This window comes from Danio rerio, chromosome 12 (assembly GCF_049306965.1).
Source record: "Danio rerio strain Tuebingen ecotype United States chromosome 12, GRCz12tu, whole genome shotgun sequence".
In the NCBI taxonomy this organism is placed as follows: Eukaryota; Metazoa; Chordata; class Actinopteri; order Cypriniformes; family Danionidae; genus Danio; species Danio rerio.
The window spans coordinates 17,676,329-17,692,326 of NC_133187.1; the positions used below are offsets into that span (position 1 = coordinate 17,676,329).

General features: G+C 37.6%; 1 protein-coding gene across 2 annotated transcripts; it reads left to right on the forward strand.

The window, feature by feature from the left end:
• The first annotated feature begins 345 nt into the window (after nt 1-345).
• znf281b (zinc finger protein 281b) lies at nt 346-15,691 on the forward strand. 2 transcript variants are annotated; one of them, NM_001012487.2, is made up of 7 exons: nt 346-569; nt 2,883-3,295; nt 3,416-3,532; nt 6,788-6,911; nt 7,017-7,100; nt 7,190-7,308; nt 11,991-15,667. In NM_001012487.2, the coding sequence occupies exons 2-7, from the start codon at nt 2,924-2,926 to the stop codon at nt 13,653-13,655; spliced, it is 2,481 nt and encodes an 826-aa protein (NP_001012505.2). In that variant the 5' UTR covers nt 346-569; nt 2,883-2,923; the 3' UTR covers nt 13,656-15,667. The 2 variants fall into 2 exon arrangements, with proteins under 2 accessions (NP_001012505.2, XP_017213941.1); XM_017358452.3 differs by having other exon boundaries at nt 436-569; nt 3,419-3,532; nt 11,991-15,691.
• The last annotated feature ends 307 nt before the right edge of the window (nt 15,692-15,998 follow it).

The following is a 15,998-nucleotide window of genomic DNA, read 5'->3' on the forward strand; positions in this document are numbered from 1 at the left end:
ATGGCAAACCTGAAACAACAGCCCTGTAAAATAGACATAGTTAGTTGTGGTTGCCGTTGCTATAGCCTTGAAAATTAACTTTACTAATTAATCAACCTAAAATATATGTTTAAATCATTAGGTATAAGATGTAAACTTTGTGGATATTTAAAAAAATATATATTTTGAAGCTAAGTGTACATGTAAATTTATTTAATTGTAGCCTATTTTTTTCCTATAGTCATAAGTAAATGCATTGTTATAGTGCGACATGATCACGTTCTTCATAATAAAATATGAACAATAAAATAAGCCTTAAATGATGTAAAGAACTCATTTATACGCAGAACAAAGTCGCAGATGCTCAGGCACAATCTTCATTTGCATAGTGGCCCCCTGTTTGACTAGTCCTGCCTGTATCCGTCTGTCTCCTCTCACGACCCGTCCGCTCAACCCATAATTCCCAGCGTCGACACAACATGGAAGAGGCCAACAGCTGCAAGGGAACATTGTTTTGGCTGTAAAATAACTCAAAGGATCGAGCGTGGAGATTCATTTGAACGCTGCGAGTCGGCCGTGGCCATGTACAAGTAAGTGGAATCGCGTTTGTATTATTTATTTGTGCCGAGATTGTAAACATGAGGGATTGCTCGCAGCTGAAAGCTCCAAATGAAATCACAGTCGTTCAAGCGAGAGATGCGTTTCAGCGCCGAGCATCATTGTTTCTGTCGCATGCGACCGAGGCGATCTGAAGCGCTTTTTTCTTAAATAAATCTTAGCCTGCATCTGCATGCGTACCCGTCTTGCTGTGGTTCTACCATAGCTTTTATCGCCGCATTTTCTTGGCGGATTGTGTTACTGTGTGTGGGCTATAATTAGTGATGGTGACGAATGGATCAATGGTCACTATATATCATACTCATGTACAGGACGTGCACGGAAGAGGCGACGTAATTACGACGCTGCAGTTATCATCAATGGAACTGTAAATTCAAAGCTCACGATTTTTGGTTAATCGGAGTTGGTTTGTTCTAAATGGTGCGATGTAGCTCGACGCGTGCGGTGTGGAGATGGGATGTTAGCAGTAGCTCTTTCATCTACATGCTATTATTGACTAGCCCCGTTCATCACTTGGTTCAATAAACCACTTCGTTTTGGGATTTCTTTTAATTTCTGTTTTAAGTATGTTGTGTATTTATGTGGTGAAGTGCATGTATGCACGCACATGAGTTTGTTCAAAAGCTTAGTAAAGTTTTTATCTCGCTCGCGTTAGTTAGCCGTTAGCTGCTAATGGAGTCATTTAGACGGAGATGTGTTTGGTAATTGTGATGAACGACAAGATTAGCCCTTATTGTTAAAACTGGTTATATTCTACCGAGTTTACCATTAAAAGTAGATTGCAAACATAGAAACGACGTAAAACTAAAGTTCCACTGTCATTTAAACTTTGACTATATAAAGTATTATCTACTAAAAGACCGGACCCTATCAGTAAGATTAAGCAGCTCTCCATTAACGTTAGCTGATCACAATAGAACAATGCTGCGGCAACCCACGGACTCGAGATTGGACCGTGTTTTCTTTTTCTTCCTTCGTTTTCTAAAGTATTGAAAATTAAATGTGAAGGGCGTGTGAAATATTTATTGAAACAATTTTACTTTTATTTTCAAAAACATTTTTTTTCTTAGTCGTCATTTTTAAGCAAGTGTTCCTAATATAACGTTAACGTTTATCATGCCAACGTTAGTTAAGAGATTATGTAAAAATGAATGTTTGTATACAGTTAATTAGTCTAATTTAACGTCCTTTCTAGCCATTTTCTGAACTAAAGCATTGCTATTCTTTTTTGGTTCAATTGAATTCAGTTCTTGCTATCATAGTTTCCCTAAAAATAAATGTTTGAGTCTGAAATAGACTTAATTATTTAAACGTGTACAACTCTTTCCATTTCGACCATGCAAATTACAAATGTGACAATAAAGAAATTAACTGTAACGAGAAAGCTTGCTGTGTGTTCTGTTTATATATATATATATATATATATATATATATATATATATATATATATATATATATATATATATGTATATGTATTTGTATACGTGTGTGTGTGTGTATTAGTTAGATGCATACATACAATGTCTGATATTGTCAGCTTTCATATGTCAGTTCCCTCAGTCAGGAGGCAAAGCTCTGGAGTCTTTCTGACCTTTAAGAGGTGTTTATTCATCACTGACACGCATGTTAATTATAACCTTGATTGTCAAAGATATTTGATCACCCCTGGTGACATGAACATGATGAACTTTATTTGAAAATAAAGTATAGCGGCAATGCCGTAAATCTGATTTAGCTTTTTCATAAAAGCTGCATTATTATCAGAGTTGCCTTAGTCTAAGCCTGATCATATGACTGCATGTCATGCACAGAGTGGGTAATATCATCAGGCAGTTTAGTGTTCTAATAGCAATCAATTTGGAGTGAAGCGTTGCAAAATAAAATACTACTAAAATACATATTTTTTTTATATTTTCCTTTTTTTTAAATAATTAATTTACAGTGTTGTAATTGGTTGCACGAATCTCTTAAAATTATAATTCACCTCAAAAAGAAAATTATATCACCATTTGCTCACCGTTGTTCCAATCCAAACCTGTTTTAGTTTTTTCTGTTCAGCTCAAAGGAAGATATGTTTGAAGGACATAAATTTGAAGAAAACTGGAAAACAAATACCAAGGACATCAATGTTTACATGTTTTCAACTTTCTTTAGAATATCTTATTTAGATGAAAATAATCTCATGAAGGTTTGTAAACCCTTGAGGATGAGTAAATGGCAAATAAATGTTTGGATGAACTGTTTTATTGATAAGCAATCACATCTTTTATTGTTTTTTTTCATAGGATATTTTGCCAATGAACTTTAGCCTGTTGAAGATCCAAGCATGAGTATCATCCAGGACAAGCTAGGAAATGAGTTTTTACGGAACGGAGGCATGGACCCCAACTATACCCCAAGCATGATCATGTTCAGCCATTTACCTCCAGTGACCAGCTTCACGCGCTTAACTTCACAGACCTCTATGGCAGATTTGCCCCAGGAGATGATCCTGAAGAAGGAGCGTGACTCTCCTGAACATGGTGGTGGCTTTCTCCACAGTATGGGTATTAAACAGGAGAAGCTCAATGAGTTGGACTACCACCTCCCAATGTATACAACAGGAATTGGGACAGCAGGAGGAAAAAATACTGATATGTTGGACATGTCACTTGGCAACCACCAAAATATGCTTTTGCATGACCTAAGCCTTAGCAACGTAAGTGAACATGAAGGATGGATGAGTTATCATTGAATGTTGTTCTCAGTATTGTAATGTCATTGCTGGGTTTTTATTATTATTTTTTATTATTAAAGCCATTTTTCTGTGCTTCATTAGCAGTTCTCTGGAAGACTGGGGAAAGACCCAAAGGAAACTGGGCCTAGAAAAGGAAGGAGAGCAAATGGAGAAGGACTAGAGGGGAAAGCCAGAAGGAAACAAGGCGACTCGGGAAAGGTGTGTTTACCTTTTTTATTTAATTTGAATTACGTTTTTTTTTTCCAGATTAAATAAAAATGTAAATAAATTGTCCTGCAAAGTTTTTGAAAACAATCATGCATACAAAAAAGTGGTTTAAGTAAATTTATTTTCCCCTAAAATATTATTCCTTCTGGTTTGCTATTAGGTTAATATTTTGTGGCCTATGACAACTAGCTTGCTTTATGTTTGTTATGTACATTCACGCATTATGTTAAATAATTCCATTGTAAATTTCTTTCTTTTAAAAAAAGAATTATGCATTATGTTAAATATTTCTATTGTAAATTCTTTTTGTCATACATAATCATGACATTAACACCACCACAGAACTACTGTGATGATACCTCAATGTTAAGGCGACCACTTGTAAAAAATATTGTATTGCAAGGTGTCCATGGGGTCTTAAAGTGTCTTAATGGTGCTCTATGTAAGTTTTTAACACTACTATAGTATAAAAATACCATAATATTTTTTTGCAGATATTTAAGAAACATAAGTGAGTGTTCTTGTTCATCTTGAAAACAATGGTAAAGTCATATATTCTGCTTTAAAGATTTCTGTTATGTGCCAGAATGCTGTCTTTGTTTTGGTTCTTTTAACCCACCCACTGCCATTTTAGCCAAATATATTTTAGCACCCTGGGTTGCCTTGATGGAAACCCATGTATTTCATTCAGTCAGTCAGACAGGCTCTAAAAGCATGCATCTGTGATCAAAATGTGACCTCCAGTGGACAGTAGCAGCCTCTGAAATGAGATGCAGATTCAGAGTTCCACATGAGGTTTTTAATTTACAAATATTATAAATATTATGAACGTAAACATAATGTGAGCAGGTAACTTTGTAACCCTATGCTCTAACAACGTGCTACCTGACCAGATTTGCAGTGTTAAGCAGTTTGGCTGTTTTCATCAGACGAAACGCCACAGAAATTTAAATACAGCCATTCAGAAGCACAGAATATGCACTTACTCATGAAATGGTAAGGCTTATAGTATATAAAACTAATTAGTTCATAAACCTCTTTAACATTATTAAATGTTGATGCTGAATCACTGATATGTGTTGGTTTTGAGTCACAGGTCTGTTTATAAATGGTTTGTTTTATTTTCAGGATCTGAGATGATCTGCTGCTGCTTTCAGTAGAGTGGCAATAAATGTCACATAAAATAGCATTCAAACTCGCATTATTAGCATTTAACACTGAAAAAAAAAAACACATGAGGTTTGCCTGAGGTGGTCATTGTCAGTTTTTCCTGTTGTTCAGCTGCAAGAAATAGAAGTTGTTTCTAAAATATTCATTCGAGGAGTTGGTTAGAACAAAAACTCCTTTTACTATGGAAAATATTCGCATGGTGTCGCTTTTATATAGAGCACGGTTTATATTAGCCTTTAGGCTCGATAGTCAGGCTTGCTCCTGTTGGTCCTTAATCTGGCAACCTGTTCTTGCTTTTGTTTTGGATACTGCATAATGCACTTTTAAATAAAAAAAAGTCTTAAATTCACAGAAAAATGTATTACATTTTAATTATTATAGTTTTTAAAAGATTAACCCTAACTTAAAATACCAAACAATTTATGTTGTAAAGTTATGTTGAAAAAAAAAATATGTACCTTTTCAAATATGTGAATATTTCTAATAAATAACTAAATTGTTATTTTTTTATGGAGCAATTAAAAATCCTTTTCTCTTAGCGTTTAGCTATGTATAAGTCTGAAGTTTCATTCATAGTGGTCCTAAAAATCTTAAACTTGACTTTGTGAAATCGCAGAAACCCTGTATTACCTGTTTATCCATTCATGTTTTTTTTGTCCTTATGGTAATGTCCAGTTACAATGTGGCAATGCACAGCAGTGCTTGTTCATTCATTCATTGTCCTTTGGCTTTGTCCTTATTTATCAGGGGTCACCACAGCTGAATGAACCATAAACTATTCTGGCAAATGTTTTACACAGTGGATGCCCTTTCAGCTGCAACCCAATGCTGGGAACAAAGCTTCTGGTGCTAAATAAAACATTTGTTATAATCTGTTGTTCGACATATTTAATATAATTTTGTATTGATTTGCTTGTTAAGATGATGTAAACCCATGAGTCAAGAAAAGGTTAAAAGAATGTTCATGTCAGAATATTAATAACCATGGAAAAGTTATTATCAGATCATTTTGGAACACACAGTATAGGATGTTCTTCAGTCTTCTAAAAAAAACTAAATTATGACAAAGTATCAGATCTGTCATATAGGCAAAAAAAAATTTGAGTATAATTGTTTGACAAGTGAAAACTCTAATAATGTATCCGGCATGGTACACTATGTAAGATCCATGTAATCAATGTTGTGCATTGTTAAACATTTCTCAGAAATCCAAGTCCATATACCCATAAATAAAACTAAATAAGTGGAGCATTCATAAATCTGTGCCCTACACTACATAGGGCTGTGAGATTTGGCTTAAAATCCAAATCTCAATTAATTTAACTCCTATTATTGAACGGCTTATTTTTTATTTTTTGCCCTCTTTTGTAGTTCACTGACATGCACTCATATTACAAGTGAGATATTTATGAATGAAGGGTGCACACACTATCTTCTGTCTATGATTATTTATTGAACATCAACCTTAAACTCTCGTCATCTCTACCAAGTTGACAAATCACAAAGCTTACACTATGCATTATCTCAACGTGTAGTTACGTTTTTCAAGAGGTGTGCGGGTATGCAACTATGTGGGACTATTTGCGCGCGCACGACGCAGAAGTATAAACCAGCCTTAACAGAGTGGGGACGTGACTCCACATGGCAGGGAAAGTAAATTAGGGGGGAAATTCGACCTGATCAATTATAGGGTCTGAATGTTGATACGGATTACTTTTCAACTAATTGCCCAGCCCTAACACTATATATTCATAATAGTCACTTCTTATATCATTACATTTTTTAACACCTCTTTTTCACATTCATTGTATGACTAAACCTGACCTGACCTGTTTGTCGAATGGTTACCATATTCTGACAATAAGGAGTTTAATACCACAGTTGTCAGATTTGTGAATGTTTTACTCAGAATTGTAAGCAAAATTCTATTTTTAAACATGCAAGAAAAAAAGATTTGAAATGATATTAAGATTATATTGATTTAAAAGTAAAATTTTTTTTAGGGAGGAACTATTGCTTGGCCCTAAATTTAGTTTTAATATTATTATTATTTTTTTGTCTAATCTCTGTTTTTAGACACTTATGCTGGATGGGGATGCTGGCCCCCTCTCTCCCAGCTCTAAACCGCACATATGCGAGCACTGCAGTGCAGCCTTCCGCAGTTCCTATCATTTGCGCAGACATGTGCTTATTCATACAGGTGAGCGTGCATATAACTGGCAGCAGAGTCATACTTAAGCTGCGTTCAAACCGTATTGCTGTTTACTAACATTGTTGAAAAATGGATTTGCTTTTTATTGTACAGGTGAGAGGCCTTTCAGGTGCAGTCAGTGTAATATGAGCTTCATACAGAAGTATCTACTGCAACGGCACGAGAAAATCCACAGCGGTAAGCCTGTTTACTCTTGTCTTATACTTGTCACTAGCAAAAATTTAAATGGTGCTAATGTATATACGTACACATTTTACTTTTACCAGGGGAGAAACCATTTAGCTGTGACCAGTGCAACATGCGCTTTATTCAGAAGTACCACATGGAGAGACACAAAAGGACACACAGTGGAGAAAAGCCATATAAATGTGACACATGTCTACAGGTAATAGACGATTCTTATTTGCTTTTTTGGTAGGCATGGGCCCTTATAAGTTTCTGATGGTATGATAACCTTGGATAAAAATATCACGGTATTAGGGCTGGGTGGTATATTGAGTACTGGGGATATATCGATATGATTCACCTACATGATGCGGTATTATCCAAAATTGTTTATATCGATATGGTTTGAGGCCTCACGTGCGCATTCTGCGCGAAACTGACCAAGGAAGCACGCGAGCTCCACTTGCACAAATAAACGCTTGCGCAAATGAATGATTCACTCCAAGAGTCTTCCAAAAGATTTGTTCAAAATGAACTAATCGTTTTACCAACGACCCAACACTGACACGACATGGAGGAACATGCAGTGCCGGTGTTGTATCTGAATCTGACTACTGGACAAATCTGACTCCCTCTCGCATGCACGCACATCACACAGTGCCTGCAGCTGTCACATCGGTTTGCCGGTAAGCTTTTATCGATCATTTCTTCCGCAATTGCCAGCAAGAACGAAAATGGAAGCCTTGTCAAATTGACAAGCAGCACCTAAATGTGTTCAAAAGAATTAAAAACGCCAAATGGGAGGAAATTATACCACATTTCGAAAGTGAAACCACCTCATATTAACTGATTATAAGTTCAGCATTTATTACATGACGGTCTCTTCTTTACATTTACATTATAGCACATTTAGCTCTGCGTTCTGGTCTGTTATAAAGACTGTTTACATTTATATGCTTAACCAGCATTTCATCACAGAACTCTGAAACTATTTCGTTACTTCTCATATGTATAGTCAGGGCTTGACATATTAACTTTTTTTAATCACCGCCCACTGTGGCTAGTAGTTCTCCAATGTTACTTGCCACTTTGCATTTTCACTAGCCATAATTTTGTTGTTGGGAAAATAAATTTTATATTCATACATTTGACTTTGACATGGTAAAATTACTTGATTTAAATTTTGTGTTATGTCTCCATGCCTCCTCATTCATTTAACTTTTTGTGTGTCGAATGTGAGCTTGCTCAATGAGCATGAGCAAATGGGTTGTGGTTTCATAGTGTTATATTGCAATTAGTTTTTATTTCACACAACTTCGTTCATTTTCTTGTCGGCTTATTTCCTTTATTAATCCGGGGTTGCCACAGCGGAATGAACCGCCAACTTATCCAGCAAGTTTATACGCAGCGGATGCCCTTCCAGCCGCAACCCATCTCTGGGAAACATCCATACCCACATTCATATTCACACACACACTCATACACTACGGACAATTTAGCCTACCCAGTTCACCTGTACCGAATGTCTTTGGACTGTGGGGGAAACCGGAGCACCGCGAGGAAACCCACCCGAAGGGAAACCTATGCGAATGCAGGGAGAACATGCAAACTCCACACAGAAACGCCAACTGAGCCGATGCTCGAACCAGCAACCCAGCGACCTTCTTGCTACCTACTTTGCACTGCTTCGCCCTTTTCAGAGCTCAAAATTAAGGATTTACTAAATTTATCTTTATAACCACACTAAATAGTTATTTCTTAGCCACAAATTTGAAATGTGTCAAAACAAGCAAAATATAGCTGTATAATATACCTTTTATTTAACAAAACATTTCTTAAAAAAGAAAGAAAAGCAATTGACTTTTAAAAAAATAACTATTGTCTTGAAGTATAAATATGCACAGTCATCTGTCCTGGCTAAAGATCTTTCGGATCACCAGTTAACTGCACATAAATGGAGAGTTAATCTCCCATTAAAGCAATATTGTAAAAAAAAAAAAAGATAATTAAACCATTTTGACAAAAATAAAAAACAAATAAAACCGTAGGCAGGTCCAAAAACACATTGTGTGTGATAATGAAAGGATGATCACATGCGGTTAACTTTAGGCCAATTAATAATCTGTTCAAAGTGAAAGCAACCGGTGATGCTTACAAAAAGACAAATTTTGAGTGCTTGAAAACAGCAGGAATGGGGGTGCATGTTCATCACTTTTTGTCTAATCTATTTGAAAGAACCGATCATAGTTACGTTTCCAGACCCTGTTCCAGACACGGGAGCGCACACGCGTTTTAAGCAGTAGCGCGCATCACATCAGCTGTTAGCACGAGTGATCATCCTCCTCTCATTCGGTACTCGCTTGCTTTCTTCTGCTCGCGTGATCACAATTATTTTACTTCTCGATTCTAAGATCACATTTGCAGGCATATTGGGTCATCCTTATATTGTTGAGCCCTGCTTTTAAGAAAGCTACAATTTAAAAAATTTCAACCAGCCAAAGTGGCTAGTGGAATTGTCTGTCTAACCCGCCAAAGCTGAAATCTACCCGCACTTGGCAGGTGTTAATGTAAAGCCCTGTCTATAGTCTATTCTCTTTATTTAATATTTAGTTAAACAAGTGTAGTCAAAATAAAATAAATGTCGGTAAAACATTTTTTTACATAGACTGAAAGACTTTTTTTTAGATATCTTCAATATGTTTACTGTTTAATAATTGTGCACAATACATACATACATGTAAATGTGCAAGTAAAAAACATATACAACTGATTTAATTGTTGTTTGTAAATCACACAACTGTGGTATACAGGATTACTTATAACAACACTTTACTTGTGACAATACTATTTCATATTTACATTCAGTGTGGTTCTTTTCTATCCTACCATTATTTTTTGATTGTGTTACTATTTAAGTGGTTCCTCTTTTGCTCTGACAACGTAACTATATTTTCTATGGTTCTGTTTACTTTGTTATTTGCACAAAAGCACAGTAGTGCTGTGTATAGTGCTAAGCAGGAAAAAATCCCTGTACTGTATTTATTTATCAAAGACTTTTTATAATTTTATATGTTTTAAGCTGGAGAAAAACCTGTACTGTATTTTATTTATCAACGATTTTTATGCAGCTGTTATTTTTTGTGCTGCTGTTTATTTGTAAACGGGGAAGGAAACCCCTGTTTTAGAATTATATTTTGCTCAAAAAATGTTTATTAATGTTATAATAAAGGCTTTAACTCTCAAGTAACCATTTATGGGAAAATACCGGATATATATTGTATATCGTCATTCCTCCTAAAAATACCTGGATATGATTTTTTGCCCATATCACCCAGCCCTACACAGTATTGTGAGTACTGCTCTCAAATCTTTTTTGCCAGTGATACTGTTTTTCTAAAAAAAAAAAAAGTCTTAAATATAACATAGTGAAGGTCTAGCAGAAAATTTTGGTGGTATTCTTTCATTCATTCCTTCATTTTCTTTTTGGCTTAGTCCAGGGATGTCAAACTCAATTCCTGGAGGGCCGCAGCCCTGCACAGTTTAGTTCCAACCCTGCTTCAACACACTTGCGTGTAGGTTTCAAACAAGCCTGAAGGACTCAATTAGTTTGATCAGCTGTGTTTAATTAGGGTTGGAACTAAACTGTGCAGGGCTGCAACCCTCCAGGAATTGAGTTTGACATCCCTGGCTCAGTCCCTTTATTAATCTGGGGTCGCCACAGCGGAGTGAACCGCCAGCTTATTCTGCATGTTTTATGCAGCAGATGCCCTTTCAGCTGCAACCCATCTCTGGGAAACATCTATACACACATTCACACACATGCACTACGGAAAATTTAGCTTACCCAATTCACCTGTACCACATGTTTTTGGACTTGTGGGGGAAACTAGAGCGCCCGGAGAAAACCCATGCAATCACGGGAGAACATGCAAACTCCTCACAGAAATGCCAACTGACCCAGCTGGTGCTCGAACCAGCGACCTTCTTTCTGTGAGGCGATTGTGCTACCCACTGCGCAGTATACTTTTATGCCTAGCTTTTAGTAGTAAAGATAATACAGAAAACTTCTTTTGACTAAAGGCAGGCATAGATGGTCTGATTTTTTTTTTCTGTGTAACATTATTATTATTATTTTTTTCACAGTCAGAAGTCGTGTGGTCATTGTTGATGCTTATATGGCCACGGTTGTACTGTGTGAGAGACACTTATAAAGCGAAACTCTTAAGCTGCTCAGCTTGTTTTTTAACATGTCAAAAATGTTTGAGAGCTGTTGGCTTGTATTTGTGATAGGCAACCTGTTTGAATTTGAACCATGGACGGTATGATGTGTCATGCATGACAGTCAGCAGAGATAATAGTTTACAGTGTACAAGGTTTTAATTCACACATAGGTTGACGAGTCGTACTGGTTTTCCTGTGCTGAAAAAGAACCTGCATGTTTTGTATACATTCATGACTTGTATAACTAACGGTTATGAGGGAGAGGCAATGAAAGAAATGTTTTCCTCTGCCTATGATTTTATTGTGAAATTTTATGTGATTGCGTTAAAGCTTTTGCATTGCCATAGAATTGTTGTATCTAGCTGCATCTGAATGCTTTTCACAAATTCAGTCATGACATGAGCGTGGACGTACAATATTACAACCATAAGAATTCTCAATGTCAACTCTTGCTTTAAAATAAAGGTTTTAATGTTACCTAAAATTGAATAGGATTCAAATACTAGTGAGAAATGTTAATATATAATTGTTTTATTATTATTTTTATGAAGAAGCCAAGCTACTCGAAGGTTATTAAACAGAGATCCTTGAGTTGTATTATAATTTATATGTCTGTTTACATATCTTTTAATAAGTGCACTGAGTAGTATTTATTGAAGCATTTTTTTTCTTGTTCCGCAGTATTTCTCACGGACTGATCGGTTACTGAAGCACAAGAGAACCTGTGGAGAAGCCATAAAGAAAGGTCTAGACCCAGGAATGCTGGACCTTGGAGATGAGGACATGGGTCAAGGCAGCTACTTACTCGCTCAGGGAAACACCAGCGGCCCGCCACGTAAGAAGGGCAAATCAAAAATTGGCAATGACGGAGGAGAGCGGCGAAGGAAGAAAGGAGCTGCTGCAGGAGTGAGGATGGCAAGAGATGACTACAACTTGGACATCCCCAGTGGATCAGGGACAGCTTCAGGGGCTCTAGCTGAGGCAAGCATGGATAACCAGCATGGTGGACGCACATCCAAGCCTGTCTTTAAAAAAGGCAGCCGCAAGGGAATGGATAAGTGTTCAGTTTCTGTTGAGGAGGCCAGTCATGAACAGAAACTGCTGACACAGAAGTCAAGCTCTATGGATATGTCTGGAGCAGGAAGTATGGATGGTCTCGGTCTACTTCAAAACTCTGGTGGCACCAAACAAGGCGGCAACAGCAGCAACTATGATGATGCCATGCAGTTTTTGAAAAAGAGACGGTATCTGCATGCTGCTAACAGCAATGCCACTGCTGACTTCAGCTCCGTCCACCTTCCGCAGCCTACAGTCATTCAAGGTGGCATTGGAGAACCTACGCTGGCCTTGCTTGACACGTCACCTCTGGTAAGTGTTGACAAGCATGACAAATCAGGTATTCCAGATGAGGTGCTGCAGAGCCTGTTGGACCACTACAGCCACAAATCTGACGGCTCTCATCATGACGTGACGTTTGATCTGCAAGATTCACACCATGTGGAATTGCAGCCTGCCACTGGTACCTCTGATCTGGGTCCGGATAACGGATCTCCTGGCTCTGGAGACAAGAGTGGGATGATGAACGAGTACTCCAAGTTCTTGCTTCAGACACTGGAGAGAACCAGCCACAGCAGCAATTTCATTTTGGGCCCTTCGGGACCCTTCCCAAGCCTCATGTCTTCAAGCAGTAGCCCTGCAAGCTCACTCTACACCACCTCTCCATTAGAGTGTGGATTTGTACAGCCTGTTTCTTCCCCTCTTGCTCCATCCTCCTCAACTTCCCTAAGCAAGTCTCATTTTGGAATGCTGGTAGGTTCTCCATCACCATCTCATGCCTCGCCATCCTCCCAGCAAGCTTTTCATCTCAGCAGTCTGGAGCCAACTCCTCACCAGCAGCTTACCCCATCTCAAGAGCTCACTGACCAGCTGGAGAAGCAGCACTCGCCACCGTATTCTCTCACAAGTCAAGAGCTGACAAATGGTGGCCAGAAAGACCAGCAGACCAAGAATGGCAGCTCTTCAGCCAATGGAAGCAACAATGGCAATGTCCCCAGCGGGGGCTCATCTAATGGCTCGGTCTATTCTGACCTCACTGCTCTAGAGCCATCTAAGGAGGTCACCTATCAGATAGAGAATTTCGCCCAAGCCTTCGGCTCACAGTTCAAGTCTGGTCGGCGAACTCCGCTAGGTTACGGCGGCGACCCACGAGTAGGTGTTGTTGAGGTTGACCACAGGATACAGCGGACTCCCGTGTCTGAATTCTCAGGGTATACTAGTCTGTTAGCAGATGTCAACGAGCCCGCTAGCTCAGGATCCAAAACTCCCACAAGCCAAAGCTACAGGTAAAGGTTAAGGGACTCACCTGACCCTGTTCTGTGGGACGTGGACTGTCTCCCAATGCTTCCCACTCCTTGCTGAGTAGAACTTTAATTATTACACTGCCATTAAATGTCGATAGTAGACATTACCAGGGAAGGTCTACAAGACCTCAAATGCAATTTTTCATGTTCTTCTTTTTAATGTGTTTTAGACATTTTGTTTTATGAGTGTAGTGTATGTAAGAATAGATTTTAAACAGAAATTTCCAGCAAAATTAGATGCTAGTGAAGGACTTTTTAAAGAAACCTTGTATGTCTTAGCATTCATAGTCCAATTGTAAGAGTAAGTTAATAATTAAAGATGATTTACAATAATAACATGTCAGGGATAGGCCCAGTATTCAATGGCAAAAAAGTATTGTCTGTTACAATGATCTAAAGTATTACTCAGGTAAAAGCAGTAACTTTTTTTTTCTTTTTTTTTTGTAACAAGGTGCACTAGTGCTCTTTCTTGCAGGTGTACCTTCAAAAATAACAGTGATGCTTTTTGTTTTCGAAATTCCTTGAGGTAAAAGATTAAGCCAATCAGGAATCTGTGTATTCAGTGATCAGACACTGGTGACTATTTCCACCTTATGGTACTTTTTATATCAATGTGAAAACACTTTCATCCCTAAGGGCCAGGCTTAAAACACACTCACACAAAACATACCGGTTGCCAGATAGAAGTGTTTTAACGTATGTAGATATTTATTTGTAGCTACATGGAACAGCAGAACATTTTCTCAGGGTCAGCAGTCATTTTCCCCCCTTTAAACTATACTCCTTGTCAGCTGACATCACTTTGATCTCTCAAGGAATCAAATAAGCACTTTTATAAACCACTGAAAGCAAGAATTCAGATTCAGGACACGCAAAACTATTATTTTTGATGAAGCAAACTGTGATTTTTAAGTGGGGGAGGGAACGGCATGTTTGCCATAACAAAGGGCATTTTTGAATATTCATAGGTTCTATTTTGTTCCTTTAGATGAAAACACTGTTAATGAACGTGAATGCCACTTTTTATATATAATTGTGGACGACTCTGAAGCATGTTTGCTCTGGAAGTCTTCAGGTATCATGACTGTTTTGACTTGGGTTGAGCAGGAACAAATGGAGTCCTACCTCTCATTGTGTAGTTTTGAATTTAATGCTTGAGAAAATTGTGAGCTTTTCTTTTAAGTTGTTGCGAAGGAAATCGCTGCAAATAATAAGGACCTAAACCTGTGCTGTTTTTAAATGAGCAATGAATAAGGGAAAGAATTTGGAACGATTGGTGAGCTGCTTTGTCTTCCTGGTTTTTGGCCCGTGTAGCGAGGCCATATGTCCCATGTCAGACATTCTGGTGGTCTTGCCCTATTTTATTTCCCTGGCTTTTATGTAAACCGGTCCCACGGAAATGCCATCGAGGTGATGGCGTAAAGAACAAAGTCTGAATGCTGCACTCCAAACTTGTTCCATGCTTTTATAGAAAAAAAGAAAGCGAATAAAAAAAGTGGCTGGAAGAATAGGATTGACCTTAATATACCTCATATCATTGTAAAAAATGAGAAAACCAGGGATGTTTCATGTAGTAGAGATATTGTAGTGTGCGTCAGCTTATTGTGTAATCATATAATGCCACCTGTGTTTACAGTTAAACTTGATTTGTTCTATTTTGTTTCTTCTCTGTTGAGCGGCGATGCCAAGCAGTGTTTCATTGTAGAGTAATCCCTAGAATTTCATGATTCGTCTCGTTTTCCCCCATGTTTTTGTTACTCGCCATGTGTTTTGATATGATTTCTAGAGAGACTTTGTTTACAATAATGTACAAAAACACTACAAATGTTTTTGTTTTATTTTTGTTTCTGATATGCATGATATGAAGTTGTTTTTATGGCTTTCCTCTGATGACTATTGCACCAAATGTTTGTAGCATATATGTCCCCAACTTCAGTCTAAATTCTGTCACTGGGCTATACATGTCAGATGACTTTATAAAGGATTAGGTAAGCCAATAAAAACCTTTTGTTATAAAACAAACCCTATTTTGTGCACATTTGTTCAGCAGTGGTGTCAGTTAAGGGCAGCTGATGTCAGTGACTGGAAATGTGTTGTCAAGCTTTAATGTTTAACTCTGTAATAATGATGTCCCAGAAGTTAAGGGAGTATGTGGAAGTTTCGAGCAGGCAGGAAAGGGAAGTGTTTTTGCTCTGAATTCAAAAGAAAGCTGATAAATTTTAATTTTTAATGTTATTGCTATGGATGATGCACTCCATTTATTGACAAAATATATAAACAGTTTGAATTATATTTATTCATACATACAAAGGGATTTTAGTCAAAATAT